At 36.7% G+C, this 14,831-nt stretch overlaps 1 protein-coding gene across 2 annotated transcripts in view; it reads left to right on the forward strand.

Annotated features, from left to right (window-relative positions):
* ctnna2 (catenin (cadherin-associated protein), alpha 2) overlaps positions 1 to 14,831 on the forward strand; it is a 378,523-nt gene that overhangs the window by 18,215 nt on the left and 345,477 nt on the right. The window contains exon 2 of one of the 2 annotated variants that reach the window (XM_036136991.1): positions 13,757 to 13,864. In XM_036136991.1, coding sequence (XP_035992884.1) covers positions 13,763 to 13,864 — 102 coding nt within the window. In that variant the 5' untranslated portion in view covers positions 13,757 to 13,762. The remainder of the gene's footprint in view (positions 1 to 13,756; positions 13,865 to 14,831) is intronic. The other variant, XM_036136992.1, reaches the window with a different exon arrangement.

Genomic DNA, 14,831 nt, shown 5'->3' on the forward strand with positions numbered 1-14,831 from the left:
GAGTACAAGGTGCAGTGGTGAGTAGTGTTTTTACTGTCCGTGATGAATCTAAGTGCTCCGTGATACATGGCGTCTAGCGTATGTAAAGAGGTGACAGAGGCGTTCATATAGACGATATCTCCATAGTCTAAAACACTCATGAATGTGGCAGACACCAACTGTTTCCAGGCTTGATATGAGAAACATGATTTATTTCAATAAAAGAATCCTAGCTTAAGCTTAATTTTTAACAGATTTTCAATATTACTTTTAAAGGTCAAAGTATTATCAATATGTATACCCAGGTATTTATAGGATGATACAAAACCAATGTACTATCCTTGTTTTGTGACAATTTTAGGCAGAAGTGAGGGAACCTTCTTTCTATAAACCTTTAGTTTTATCTGCGTTCAGTACCAACCGAAGTTCTGAAAGTTGAGACTGAATGGTGTCAAAAGAAGCCTGCAGATGTTAAAAAACAAAATCAGTGGATTTAGAATGACAGTAGATCACAGAGTCATCAGCATACAGACGCAGAGCTGTATCTTTGAGACCCTGTCCCTCTATGTTTATGTAAAAAGTGGACCCTAAACTTTGGCTTGAGGGACATCTTTTGTAATGTCCAAATAACTTGATGTCAGACCGACAAATTGTACACAATGTTTACAACCAGTGAAATAATTTAAAAACCAAGCTGTGGTGTGATCAGTGAATCCAGTGTCCAAATGCCTTTGAAGCAATATTCTATGGTCAATCATGTCAAAAGCTTTTGACAGGTCAAGTGCTTCAAATACATCATTAAGAACCTTCATAGTGGCAGAAACTGTTCCATGTTCCTTTCTAAAGCCAGATTGGTAAGGTGATAGAATGTTGTTGGAACATAAATGACACTTCACCTATTGATTTATTATATTTTCAAGACTTTTTGCAAGAACATATACATTTTGAAATGGGTCTGTAGTTATTTACTGAAGTTGGGTTACCACCTTTTAATAGAGGTAAAACAAATGTATTTTGTCCCAAATGACAGGTACAGAGTTTTGTTGTATTGACAGATTGAAAATGTGTGTGACTGCTTCCGCAATGATGTCAGCAGCCAGGCATAGAAAGTATGGAGAGAGATCGTCTGGGTAGGCAGATCTTCTAATATCCACGCGTCTGAGCTCCCTATGCACACTGCTAAAGGGAACATACTGTTTAAATGTTGGCCTACTGGAGTTATGCCTGACAGACACAAGTATCCAAAGCATCAGGGAAGGAAAGTGAGATGACAAAATGTTGTGGAGGAAAATCGGACGGACAAAAGTTTTTGGACAAAGATTTGATAATTTGCCAGAATTTGTGTGGATCATTAATTTTTGTTTTTTTGTTTCAGATAAATAATGGGTACTTTTGCTTCTTTAACTGCAGGAGAAAAATGGTTTCTTATCTGACAGAAGTGTGCCCAATCAATATCCAAACCAGATTGTCTTGCTTTTGCCCATATCTTTCTTATGTAACAAGGATCTTAGTTCAGGTGTAAACCAGGGATTAACACTGCCTTTTAATCTTATGATTTTGTAGGGGACATGTTTATTTATAAAATGTTTAAAACTTTCAAAAAAAGTAAAGCCAGGCAGAACGAACATCATCAATCAAAAAAAAACAAAAAAAAATAATGCGCTGCCACTAAAAATTATAAATGTCCCACAGGAATGCCTGTTCACTGAAATTTCAGAAAATCCTTTATTTTGAAAACAGATGGTTTGTTTTTTTGCCATTGTTGTATCCCTGGCCACACCCACCCCACAGTGATCACTAACATAATTTGCAAAACCCCCTTTGGCTGAACTAATATGTGGCATATTAGTAATCACTAGATCAAGGAGAGTAGATTTATCCTGGTGATTTGGGTTTCAACGTGTAAGACTGTTAATAATCTGAGTCAGGTTAGCAGACAAACAATATGCTTTAAAGTCATCAGATGCAGAAGTTAGCCAATCCCAATTCAAATCACCAATCAATATAATTTATTTGAATTGCATTTGCAATATGTTCTGAATTAATGAGCTCAGTGAGTCAGTAGAATCAGAAGGGGGCCTATAGCAACCAATTACTTCTGGATATGAAAAATCTTTAAAATGGGCTTGGAGTAGATAAATTACGGGCTTAAAATGAATGTAGTCTTATCTTCACTTTGACAAAAAGATTAAGACATCCAAAGCATTGATTTGTATTTGGTAAAACTGTTGAATAGCACAGGACATTAGAAATTTCTTTTCCCAGTGAGTGAGCTGCTTGTAACTCACGTTCTTGTTCCAAAAACAGCAACACTACTTTGCAATGTCTGAACAATCCTCATTTTGGGTTATTTCGTGTTGAAACTATTTTGTTTCAAACAATTAATTTACTATTTTAAGGTATTTAAAATAATAGTATTATTATGGTTAGGAAATGGTTTAGAAATGTCCTTATTTTGTTACATATTTCTGTCCTCAGTCTTTCTCATTAAAAGGGTTAACCCATTTTATTGTTTTGTAATCTATTTTTAGACACTTATTGCCAATGGCATCTCATGAATACAAATAATTGTTCCTTTTTTTCAAAAGCATTGTCAGAATTACCTTTAGATTCTTACATATTATTTCCATATAGTCACACACGAGTGTCAATTACTCATGACTATTATATTTTGTATTTTGAAAGCATACTTCAGGGAAATAGGGGAGAGCTCAATATCTAAAGTGAACCGTCACTGTACAGACGCCCCTTACAGGTGCAAGCTGTCTAAGAATTGCTCAGCCAGAGACAACCACTACTTTTATACAGAACAGGGGGACCATATGTCTTTTTCTGCCATTGCGTTGTGCTGTGAGAAAGTAGTAGAAAAGACACTATCAAAAGCTGTCCACCCTAACAAGATGGCTAGATGATATAATTTTGGCATGCTGGAGCTTGAAGACCCACTTGTTATGTTAAAACATTGGTAGCAGTGTCATGGAGGTATGACAACCTGTTGCGTCACATACACTAACCCTCGCAACGCCTGACAGATTCTAATAATGCAGTTAAATATGCCACCAGGGATTTATTAATCCCACTACACCCTAAATAAACATCACCAGGTGCTTCCTTAAGTGAGTCATAGGAGTAAACATTTTTTATTCTGCTGGCGGTTAATCTGTATAAAGCTAAGACAACATTAACTGTAAAATAAAAACTTATTTTATATTAACAAGTAATTTCAGTGTGGAGACATCTTCTGGGTAATTACTTTTTTTACAGAATGGCCAATATGGCATCGTTTAGTCCAAAGGGGATACAAATTCTTAAAATATATTTTTTTATTATTTTAAAGTGAAATAACTAGTGGAGCAATTATATTTTGCTTCATATTGCCTACTTTTTTTTGGGGGGGGGGGGGGCTAGTCATAGCAAAATGTATTATTGCATGTTTGTTATTTTATTTCTGTTTATAAAAACAAAGTTTTGAATTTTACATTTTTATTTCATTTTGGTTTTGTATTAATTTGAAAAGGTAAAATGGCAAATGGCCTGTACTTGTATGGCACTCAATCAAGTCCGTGCACTTCACAATGCAATTAGTCATGCACCCTTTCACTCACACACAGTGGCGTGCTACATTGTAGCCACCTTTACCCTGAGGCAGACTGACAGAAGAGAGGCTGCCGGACAAACGGCGCCACTGAGCCCTCTGACCCCCACCGGCAGGCAAAGTGTCTCGCCCAAGGACCCAACAACTGAGATGGTCGGTTCAAACCGCCAACTCTCTAGTTACAGGATGAACTCCCTAGTTCCTATGCCATTGTCGCCCCAATACCTATAATGCCAGAACTTCTTAAATGCTACAGTTGATTTTGGTACAAAATGTTATTGAGAGCTGGTTTAGGCTAGAGTTCTGAAGAAAATGCTACTTCTAAAGATTTTTGCACATGGTTAAAAAGGTTAGTATTTAATAAATACTAGAAGTTCAAAAATGAGTGCAACAGGACATTACTTTTTTCCCCACCGCTACCAAGAGGAGGTCCAGGTGTCTTAGCCACGATGGAAGAGCAAGAGCTGTACCCAGTTAATCTGTGTGGTTTTTACTAAATTCACCAGTTTCTCACAGAATTTTACTCCAACACTCACATGTAGTTTGTAGTTCACAAGAACAGAGCAATTTATTTTCTCTCCTAATGTTGCAAAAAACAAAATGAAACCATTCTGTTGTTGCAGTCTTGGGTTGGGAGTTCTATCACCTTTTTCTTGACACATATTGTGGGGATAACGCTCATCTAGAGTGGTGTCCAACAAATTTAGTGTGATTGGGTAGATATTTAAAGTGGCTGTGGTCAATACACCAACATATGCTGCAGTGTGAAGGAACTGTGAGGAATTGAGTTCTGTACTCAACTTTTTATGAACGAGTGAAATGCATTGGCTAGAAAGAACTTTGTTCTTGCCCTATCAAGTAATGGAAGGCAAACCCCTGTTTTGTGGGGTATCTAGAGGTATTTATTGTTTTTCCAAAACACGAAGCAACAAAGATTGAAGGTGAGGACAACTATGAGTATCATAATGAGGGCTATATGGGAAAGGCCTTGTTTTAAATTTAATTTTTCTTGCATAATTAATCCAGAATACAGACGTTATACAGAGACAGTTTGCAGTCATTTCATAGCAGGTGGTGCTTGCCTTGTAAATGTGTTTCCAATGTGTTGTTCACTTTTGTCATACATGTCAGTGTCTAATTATTCTTATTTTAAATTAAGTAAAACATTTTTTATCACTGCTGAACACACTGTTTTCAAAAGTTTATAAGTAGCCAGTGGTAATATGAAAATGTGATTGGGTAAATATTTCAAACTAACAGCTTTGCAATAAAATAAGGTTTGAGTGTTTTTTTTTGGTTTTTTTTGTTTGTTTTTTTGCTCCTTAACAAAACTGAAAAGAGCAAAATTTGCTCTCCCCACCCTCCGTCCTTATCTACACTCCATTTTGGGCCAAAAAACCATGGAACATATCCTTCTCCCGACAACTCCACTACACTGAAAACTGAATAATACTACCAAAGACATTGATCGCAATTAACAATTAGGAACTTCAGAATGTCATAAAGCTTTCAGGAACTGCTGGCAGAGCAGTTTATGCAGAATTATGTCTTCACACTCCTGTATAGGTTATTTCTTCCTGTTATTAAAAATGTAATATTAGTGAATAATACATATCGAAGACAGCTTTTTGGAATCTAGTTTGTTGTCAGTCTGACGTTCTTCAACAATGATAAAATCTTATGTTCATCCATTCCTTGCATTTTTAACAATCTGGGTATCAATAAAAATTAATAAAAGTGAATATTACTTTAAAGCTTTGTCAGTAGACTCTTGTTGATGGTGTAGGTACGAGATGTAGACATGTCGCCTTGGAGGGCGACTGAAATCTGGGATCAGGCCTATGGTCTTTTTTTGACCTGTGCTGTTTTGAGTTTATTTTTTTCTGCTGTGGCTGTTTATATTGGCTCAAATGCATGAGCAAACCATTCCAGGGTGGTAGCTGTCTTCCACCTTTATGAGGCAAATTACATCCATTTGACTCTGAAGGTAGAGGAAAATGTGTTGCTATTACCCCTGGTTCCATTTAGTCTTGCATTTTTTTTAGTTTTTATCTTATATACTTTTTGTTTGTTTCAGAATGATTCAGATCTTGCACAATAAAAATATGTGTATAAATAATTTTGTTATTCACTGTTTGTCAATCCAAAATGTTTTACTTACCAAATATATATTTTATTTCATACTTAAGACTACAAATATGTTCTGACCCCTGTGGCAATGATCTGCATGGTGATTCAGCACTGAGAACCGATTATTATAAACGGAGACACTGCTCAGGGTAAACACCTGGCCAAATGAGACAATCACATCACATCCGCTTGTGGTTGTCTCTCTGCGATGTCATCAGCTTTATTTCTGAGAAGTGCTGACGCAGGCAGAAGAGAAGGTAATATTGTTTAATGGCCAATAAAAAAACAAACACCATTCGGGAGACCCTGCATCAACTGACAAATGAACCGACGTACTTAAGAAAGCAGCATGTAGCGAGCTTGCTTCAGATCCCATTATGACAACTCCGATGTTGTTGCCAACCTTGCACCTTCGTTATGACAGATGTCATTCAGTCAGCAGTGACGGAATGTGATATATGTGATACGGGGCCCGTCTCCAATCAATACATGCATTTCACCCTGCCAGCATTTGTGCTGTAATGGACATTTTGGCAAATGTTAGATGAAAGGAAAATTCCGAGAAGCAGAATCAAAGTGACTAAAGGCAACAGTACAGTACATTGCTATTGGATTCTATCACTTTTTTTTTTTTTTTTTTTTTTTTTTTTTTGTAAAATTCAAATCCAAAGACGTAGTTTAGGAGCAAAAGGAGCATAACTTTAAAGCTGCTTATTCAGGAAAAAAACAGGTGAGAACACAGAGAAAGAGCATCTGTCACAGTTTTTGACATGGACTATATGGCTCAGCATCCAGTTTGCCAATCCCTTGTTTCCCCCTGCATTGGGCATCCTGTAACCTTTGTTAGACCATATGGTCAGACCATGACTGACTAAAGATGAGAAGTGATTAAAATTAATAAATCAATCATTCTTATTGAGAATGTTTGTGTTTAATTTATTTTTGATTAATCCAGATTTTAAATTGAATAATAATATTAATAATCTTTATTGCCATTGCAACATTCCTCTGCATTTAAACCATCCCCCAGGCAGCAGTGGGCTGCCCATGTACTTGCAGCCTTCTCCGAGCAAGTGCACTGCTTTAACTACTAAGGCAGCACTCCTCCCGACACAGCAATGCTTGACACTACAAGCCAGGTTTTCACTTTCCCAAATCAATCAACTGAGTCAATAAATTAATATTTAAATTATGAATTCAAACAATCATGGTAGACAGACCAAAGTCTATAATAGATGTGTGCATATAAGCCTGTGAAAGTCAATCCAACCATCGAAATGTGTTATAAGAATGCATAGTTTGAATGTACACTACCAGTCAAAAGGCTGGACTCGCCTTCTCACTCAATGGTTAGTTTATATTACTTATTTTAAAAAAGACAAAAATTTACAATTTTTTTTTTAGTTATTTTACAAATTTTTAATTGATACATAGTTCTATATACTTTTGAGTCATAGTTTTGATGTCTTCACTTTGTATCTGCAATGTAGAAAGTAAAAAAAATAAGGAAAAGCCGCTGAATGACAAAGGTGAGTCCAAACTTTTGACTGGTAGTCTATGCCACTTAAACTATTATGGCCTTTGGCATCCAATTAAATTTGGCTTGTTCTGTCTGTCTGTCTGTCTGTCTGTCTGTCTGTCTGTCTGTCTGTCTGTCTGTCTGTCTATTGATTTCCAAAAAGGGAGGGATAGTCCCATTTACTATTTCTCTTCTGTTAGATTATTATTGTCGATAGATATGAACATATCTAAAAATGTAGTTACTTTGTGATGGTAAAGTTACACGACTTGCTGAAGTGACATACAGTCTGAGCTCTACAGGCAGTGATCAATTTTTAAAAACTTGATATCATCACTTTAATTGTTATCACAATAAATGGTGCCAGTATCCTACCAAAATTTGAAATCCACAGTTTCCATACCTGCTCTGTGCCCACATTTAATGATCACGGTTACACAGCTTGTTCTGCTTTCAAATGCACTTCTAAGTTGCTTTAGATGGTAGTGAATACTAGGAAGAACAAATAATGTTTGCATATGTTTTGCAGTGACAATCTCCACTCTTCCATCTGTGTATGTGTGTGTTTATTTTTTTTTTTTGAAAGGTGTATATAAAGTATTTTTAGTAAGCAATAAGGGAAAGTTTGGCTTCATGTGCATTGTAGGTCTGTGTTTTTTCTCTTGGGTACACTGTTGGTGACTTACCCATTGCTGGAAGTATCATTGATTCCAGTTCTCTTCATCAATTATTCCTATACCAGAACACATCAACACTCAAGACATTTTATCTTGAGTAGGCAGACATGATAAATGAACTGAGACAACTGCAGTACTTTTTTTTTTTTGACCAACACAAAAACAAGAAACCTAATTAACAACACAACCACACGTTGATGAGCTTTCTTTGCCAAACTCAGCAGGCACAGTATCTGCACCGTAGTGATGAATTGGGCATTAAAAGGCCTGCTTTGCAGCTCTGAAACAAATTGCTGAATAGGAGTACTTAGTGAAACCTGCCAGTTCTTTTTATAAAATAGTAATAAAAAATACTAAATTAAAATCACTTGATATTGATCTGTTATTTTTTTTTTACAGTGGTTAAGTAACCTTTTATGTTCTTGTTGAGGCAGTCAGTGGTTATTTTGATACTATTTGAATCAGATTTGTTGAATAAGCAACATTAAAGCTATGTGGAGTTTGATTCATTGTTTTTGGTGTGACTTTTAGATGTCTGATGTATTTACCTTGTTCTTATAATTCCAGATTACCAATATCAAGCTTTTCCCAATTTATATTTTTGTCAGCTGACGGACAGATATTTGATATCAAAATGGTTCCACTGAGCTGAAATAAAAATGACAAAAGTATCTTTTTTATTTTTTATTTGTTGTATTCCCTATTCCAATTTTCCCCACAAACTACATTTACTTTAGAGGAGGAAGAGAGGGAGGCTTTTGTTTTTGCCAACGCCATGTGAATAACTGCGTCTGGCGGTTAGTTAACTTGGTTTACACAAAGGCCATAAGTGCACCCAGGCAAAAATAATTGCTGTTGCACTGCTTGGCTTAATTTATGGGAAGCAGATTGCACGAGTGCTGACCTTTCATAAGCCACGCCTAAACTCACACTGCTCATTAAAAGGCACTGCTGAGGAGAAACAAGGAAATAAAATAAATAAATAAAAAAAAAAAATCACACAAATGATATAACATTGAGCCTGGTTAAATTGTGTTTATTAACAAAGTTTTGAAAATTGGTATCAATAAAAAAGGACTGAAAATAATTAATTTCCTGTTCAGATTTCTACAAACATTTCTCCTGAAGTTTTATAGATTTGTTTAATCTAAAAAAAAAAAAAACATTTCAGGGACTGATGCTGCAACTCAAAAGTTGTACGAGTAATGCTGTTATCTATCTATCTATCTATCTATCTATCTATCTATCTATCTATCTATCTATCTATCTATCTATCTATCTATCTATCTATCTATCTATCTATCTATCTATCTATCTATCTATCTATCTATCTATAAAATCTGGATCTGGATTTCCTTTAGACATTTCCTGTGCTGGAAACTTAAATTATGAAATATTCAGGATCATGTCCTCTTGTCTCTGCTTCCACACACGTGATTTTAATATGAGCTCATTAGCGGAGCTCTGTAAAGCTCGACTGCACGCTAGTAAGGCAGTTCAGCCATTTGATTCAGGTGTGTTGGCCGAGGGAAGGGACACATGTAAAGGTTGTTAAAGGCTCTCAAGGATCTGAGTCTGAGACCACTGTGTTAAGGGATGGGCAGTAATTTGATCAGTGTTATCAGATTTCCTTCTGTCCATCCAGGCTAAACCACTGTGTGTAGTATAAGAAGCCCCTGGCCCAGATATGTCACACTTATGCACATTTTATATTCCCTTTTGCCTCACTTACATTGGCAGCACACTCAGTCAGTCCCAGCTGGCCCAGTACACACAGCCTACTGCTGAAACAGAGTGCACACATGCCAGCTGTTTAGCCTCTGGAGTAACCTTATATAACTTTTGCTAAATGTGAATGATTTTTGAAACACCAACATGGAAGAGTATTAAAAGCCAAAAAAAAAGAAAAACTGGCTTCTGAGTCATCTAGTTGGGACTCGTATTTCTCATTTTGTCTTCACAGACTAGACCTCTTTTGTAGGATACTTGGGTTTGCTAAGTGGATAAACTCCCGGAAACGTTTTATTTTTTTTATTTTTGCTCCCTTTTTACTATTTGTTCTTAATGTTTTCACTGAAGTTCGTTGCAGCACAGACCTGCACCGTTTCAGTGTCTTTACCAACAATGTTAAAGTAATCAAAATGCTGCTCAGACTATGAACAAATGCAGGCCGAACCTCTGCTGAATAACAACTAGCTCCAAACAAAGAATAACATCCTTCTCCAATAGGAGCAAAATTTAACAATTTAGGTAAGTTGAATATTGTAGAAATCAATATTTTCCTATTACATTTGTATTTTATAATGTAAAGTTCATTTCTAATGGTAAGGGTGTTGACCAACCATTTCTGTTTGCTTCACTGTTGTCCTACAGGTTTGCTTTACTTGATGAATAGAGCCAGAATTTGCTGAGTGTTACTCAACCGCCACATCCCCCTCACCCCTAAAACGTGGCCTTCAATAGAAGCGATTCCCATCACAATGTGGCTTCACAAAAGCAGCCACCATTGACAAAGCCGGGCCGTACTGAGTCTGCCGCAGTCAAATGTTTCTGTCCGCTGAAATGGTCCCAGTAGCTCCAGAGGAACATATGTAGCTTTACACTCTTTTGTAAGTCACTTTAGGCCTTCACCTTTTCAACTTTAAGCAATTCTTTTGTTTCTGCCTTTTATGAGAGAGATTTGGTACCATGTGTCAGCCTGTACCCACTATGGGATGTTTTGTACCTGTAACTTTCTATAATCCGCTCATAGTCTGCTGAATGCACTGATTTGATCTTACATATATAAGAGTTGATTTTCCTCCCATCAAAATGTCCCAGCGCACCTTCCAAATTACGCAAAATAACCTTTTATCACACATTGATAGAGTTTTTGAACTTTCATAATAGGGATGTTTTAATGAACTCGAAGCGCTTTGCTGAAACACTTGACTTTTAACGTATCTGGGACTAGAGTTAGACCCAGCTGGGTGGTGTGTATAATATATATATATATATATATATATATATATATATATATATATATATATATATATATATATATATATATGTGTGTGTATATACGACATATACATATATATATATATATATATATATATATATATATATATATATATATATGTCTGCGACAGACTGGCGACCTGTCCAGGGTGAACCCCGCCTCTCGCCCAGTGAACGCTGGAGATAGGCACCAGCAACCCCCGCAACCCCATGAGGGATTAAGCGGTTTGGTAAATGGATGGATGGATATGTGTGTGTGTGTGTATATATATATATATATATATATATATATATATATATATATATATATATAGTTCAGTTAGGATGCACCTTCTCGAATAATAATATATGTGTATGTAGAATACAATAAATTCTAACTTAATACCCATACTGAGTATAGTACTGAAAACCTGAGACCATTTTTGATACTGCAACACACTTTTCGAAGGAGTAATCATGTTTGTCGGGTTAAAAAGTGGACAAACCTAAATTTTCACTCCCTCTATTAAAAATGGGTGAGCGGCTGGTTCAGTTGACCCAGTGGTAGGCACCTATTCATAAGTGTGCGTGGTTACTTCGATATGTTTGCAGAGATTTATGCATGTGTGATTGGCTAAAACCAAATGTTGGTATGTCCCTCCTTTCCCCGAAGGGATCTGATAGGAACACACCCAGATTGATGATGTCTCCCCCATCCTTCACAGACCCCCCTCCCACCCCACCCCCAACTCCCTCTGACACTCTTTTTTCCTTTTGGTGATTACGTATCTCCAGTTTACACACAGGGTTACTTTAACAGGAGGTGAGGTATAATTCCTTTAATTGAATGAAGTCAGTTGTGCAATTGGGACAATATTCCTCTCAACCACAGAACACATTTCCCATAATAAGGGGAAGTGAAATAGACTCCATATTCTTCTTGGCTAAGCTGTCGGGACATTACATGTTTTGACAAATGTATAAACAAAGGGACTGTGAGAGAATCTCTCATGTGAATTATCTAATTTTGCTAATTTGAATAACATTAAATTATGATAAATATGTCAAATTCTGAAACATGTCCGAGTAGGCTGGAACAGGCGGAAAAAAGTGTTAGGTGTCTTGTGTGATAAGAGTATTGGTGAAAATGAAAAGCAAGATGTACAAGACGGTGGTGAGACAATGGCACTGAGGAAGAGACAGGAGACAGAGCTGGAAATAGCAGAGATGGCGATGTTGAGGTTTTCTGTGGAGGGATGGATCGGATCAGTAATGAGTACATCAGAGGGATAGCTCATGTTGCTTTGGAAATAAAGCCAGAAAGGCCAGACTGAGATGGTTTGGACATGTACAGAGGAGGGATAGTGCGTACATCTGCAGCAGGATGTTGAGGCTGGATCTACCGGGGAAAAGACCCGGAGGAAAGCAGAGATTTATAGATGTAGTGAAAGAGGACAAGGAAATGCAGGGTCAGATGGAGACAGATGACTCGCTGTGGTGACCCCAGAAAGGGAAAAAGCCACAAGAAGAAAAAGAAGAAGATTCCATGTTTGAAGCCTGGAATTTGAAAACAGTATTTTATCAGTGACAGTTTTTGATATTTTTGGTCTCCCCATGTCTTAAAACTGTGTGGTTAAAAAAAACTAATATATATATACAATATGTATAAGAAGTTGCGACTCACCTTTGTCATTCAGTGGCTTATTCTTATTTTTATGACTTTCTACATTGCAGATACACAGTGACGACATCAAAACTATGACTCAAATTTACTGACATTATGTATCAAACACAAAATTGTGAAATTATTCAAAATATCTTGTATATTTTAGCTTTCTCTAAATACTTTTTAATTTTTTTTTATTATTAGGTGTCTAAAATAATAAATCTGCCATGTTATCCCAAGTAAGCTTGTGACTGATCAGCACCTCCTGATGTTTACTTCCCTGGAAGCTCAAACTCCCAGTGAGCCACTGAGTTGCAAAACTCCCAGTCACGATAGCTTCTTTCTGGTTCAGATTCTTTTTGTCTCTTATTTAGTCAACAAGGTACCTCATTGATTTCTCGAGATTTTATGGTAATTCCTACAAGTTTTGATTTTGTTTTGATTTTGCGGCTGACTCATTTGTTGTGTTATAAGTACATGGAAATAGGGTTAGGGAACTCCAACAAATTATATCCACCCACAAGAAGTCACAAGATGCTATTTTGGCCTGACAAGTTGTCATATTCTTTATATTTCATAAGATGAGATAATGAAGTGGTCCAGGTGGGAAAATATATTCAAATAACTGCAAATATTGTTTTAGATAAAGGTCTCATGAAGATAATTAACTATTATTCAAAGTATAGATGAGATATGAGCACTTTTCAGGCAACTAATATACTTAAATAATAAATTATGTGAAAGTTAAGTAAGTGAGTAAAGAATAGTAAGTGTCTGGGTATGAAATGAAAGTAGGTTGGGACAAAATGGCAGAACAAATTGGCAAATGTATGATTTGCCCAGAACCACCAGTTTTTCTGTATGTTTTCAGAGTGCCACTGCCACGCAGCTTAAAACTTGTATAATATAATTGAACTTTATTGATCTCACAATGGAGAAATTCACTTCTGCATTTAACCCACCCCCTTGGGGAGCAGTGGGCTGCCACTGTGCAGCGCCCAGGGAGTAGTCTGGGGTTATGGGTCTTGCTCAGGCACCCAGAGTGGCAGTCTGTGGGAGTTGAACTTAGAAACTCTGGGACTTAAGTGCAATGCTCAAACCACTAGGCCACCACTGCCCAGAATGTATAAATGATGTTCTGATATTTCCTGCAGACAACTTGCAACAATGTTGTTTTTCAAGTGACTATTTCCATTCTTCTTATCCCAACAGAGACCATGACGACTGCCACTTCACCTATTCTATTGAAATGGGACCCAAAGAGTCTTGAAATCCGCACCTTGACTGTGGAGAGGCTTCTGGAGCCCCTGGTCACACAGGTAGGTGAAGAAAACACTTGATATGAAGGAAATAGGGGTCTGGCAAAATAATTCCCGCTCTTCTGAACATGCTGAGGCACTGAGGATGTGTGGCTATACTGAACAAAAGAAGTACAGTTCATGCAGCAATTTGCATTTCTCCCATTTATATTCTGAAATTTGAAAAGTAAACAGCTCTCGATTTTTTCAATTTACCTATGAAGAAGCAGTAAGTTTCAATGCAACGGCATTCAATTTCGATTTCGCTTTTCTTCCATGATCTCTCAGCCCTGATCCAGTTTCTCCTTGAATCGACAGGGTGCTTTATGTAAGATAGATGAGGAATGGTTGCTGGAGGACTGAATAATAGAATCTACTCAACTCCCAAAAGTGAATTACGATCAAATGATGAGGAGAATGTTTCTAAACATCCTGGCTAGTGTGTCATATATTCACATGATCTAGCAAAAAAACACTGAATGAAACATAAATATTAAATTTAAAAAGCAAAAAAAAAATAGCAATCGATACGCAGTTCGCTACTAATCAACAGGGCTGCAGGGATTAATAGGGATGCACGCTGTTTTTTTGTTTTTTTTTATTGGAACAGTCGTTAAAAACTAAGAAGGGCTGGGATGCAAGACTTGAGATCATTTTGAGAATGATCTGTTATTTTTCACTGGCTTGCAGTAGTTCTACCGTTAGATGTTGAGTCAGACTGATTTCCCTTCTGCTATCCCCATAACATTTCCTTTAGAATCCTTTGCCACAAATACTTCTTTACTGCCACAGCGCATTAGGAGCTAAACAGGCAATATTATTCACTACACGTTTGATTTTATCTTGACCACTTAATTCAACCATTTATATAGCTCTTATATGTAGTAGCTTTAAGTCCTAAAACTTTTCCTAACTGTAGCTCTTGTTTAGATGAATGACTATAGGTCATATCATTCATGCTTTTTCAGAAATCTGTGGAACGTGTTGA

This window comes from Fundulus heteroclitus, chromosome 5 (assembly GCF_011125445.2).
Source record: "Fundulus heteroclitus isolate FHET01 chromosome 5, MU-UCD_Fhet_4.1, whole genome shotgun sequence".
Taxonomy (NCBI): domain Eukaryota; kingdom Metazoa; phylum Chordata; class Actinopteri; order Cyprinodontiformes; family Fundulidae; genus Fundulus; species Fundulus heteroclitus.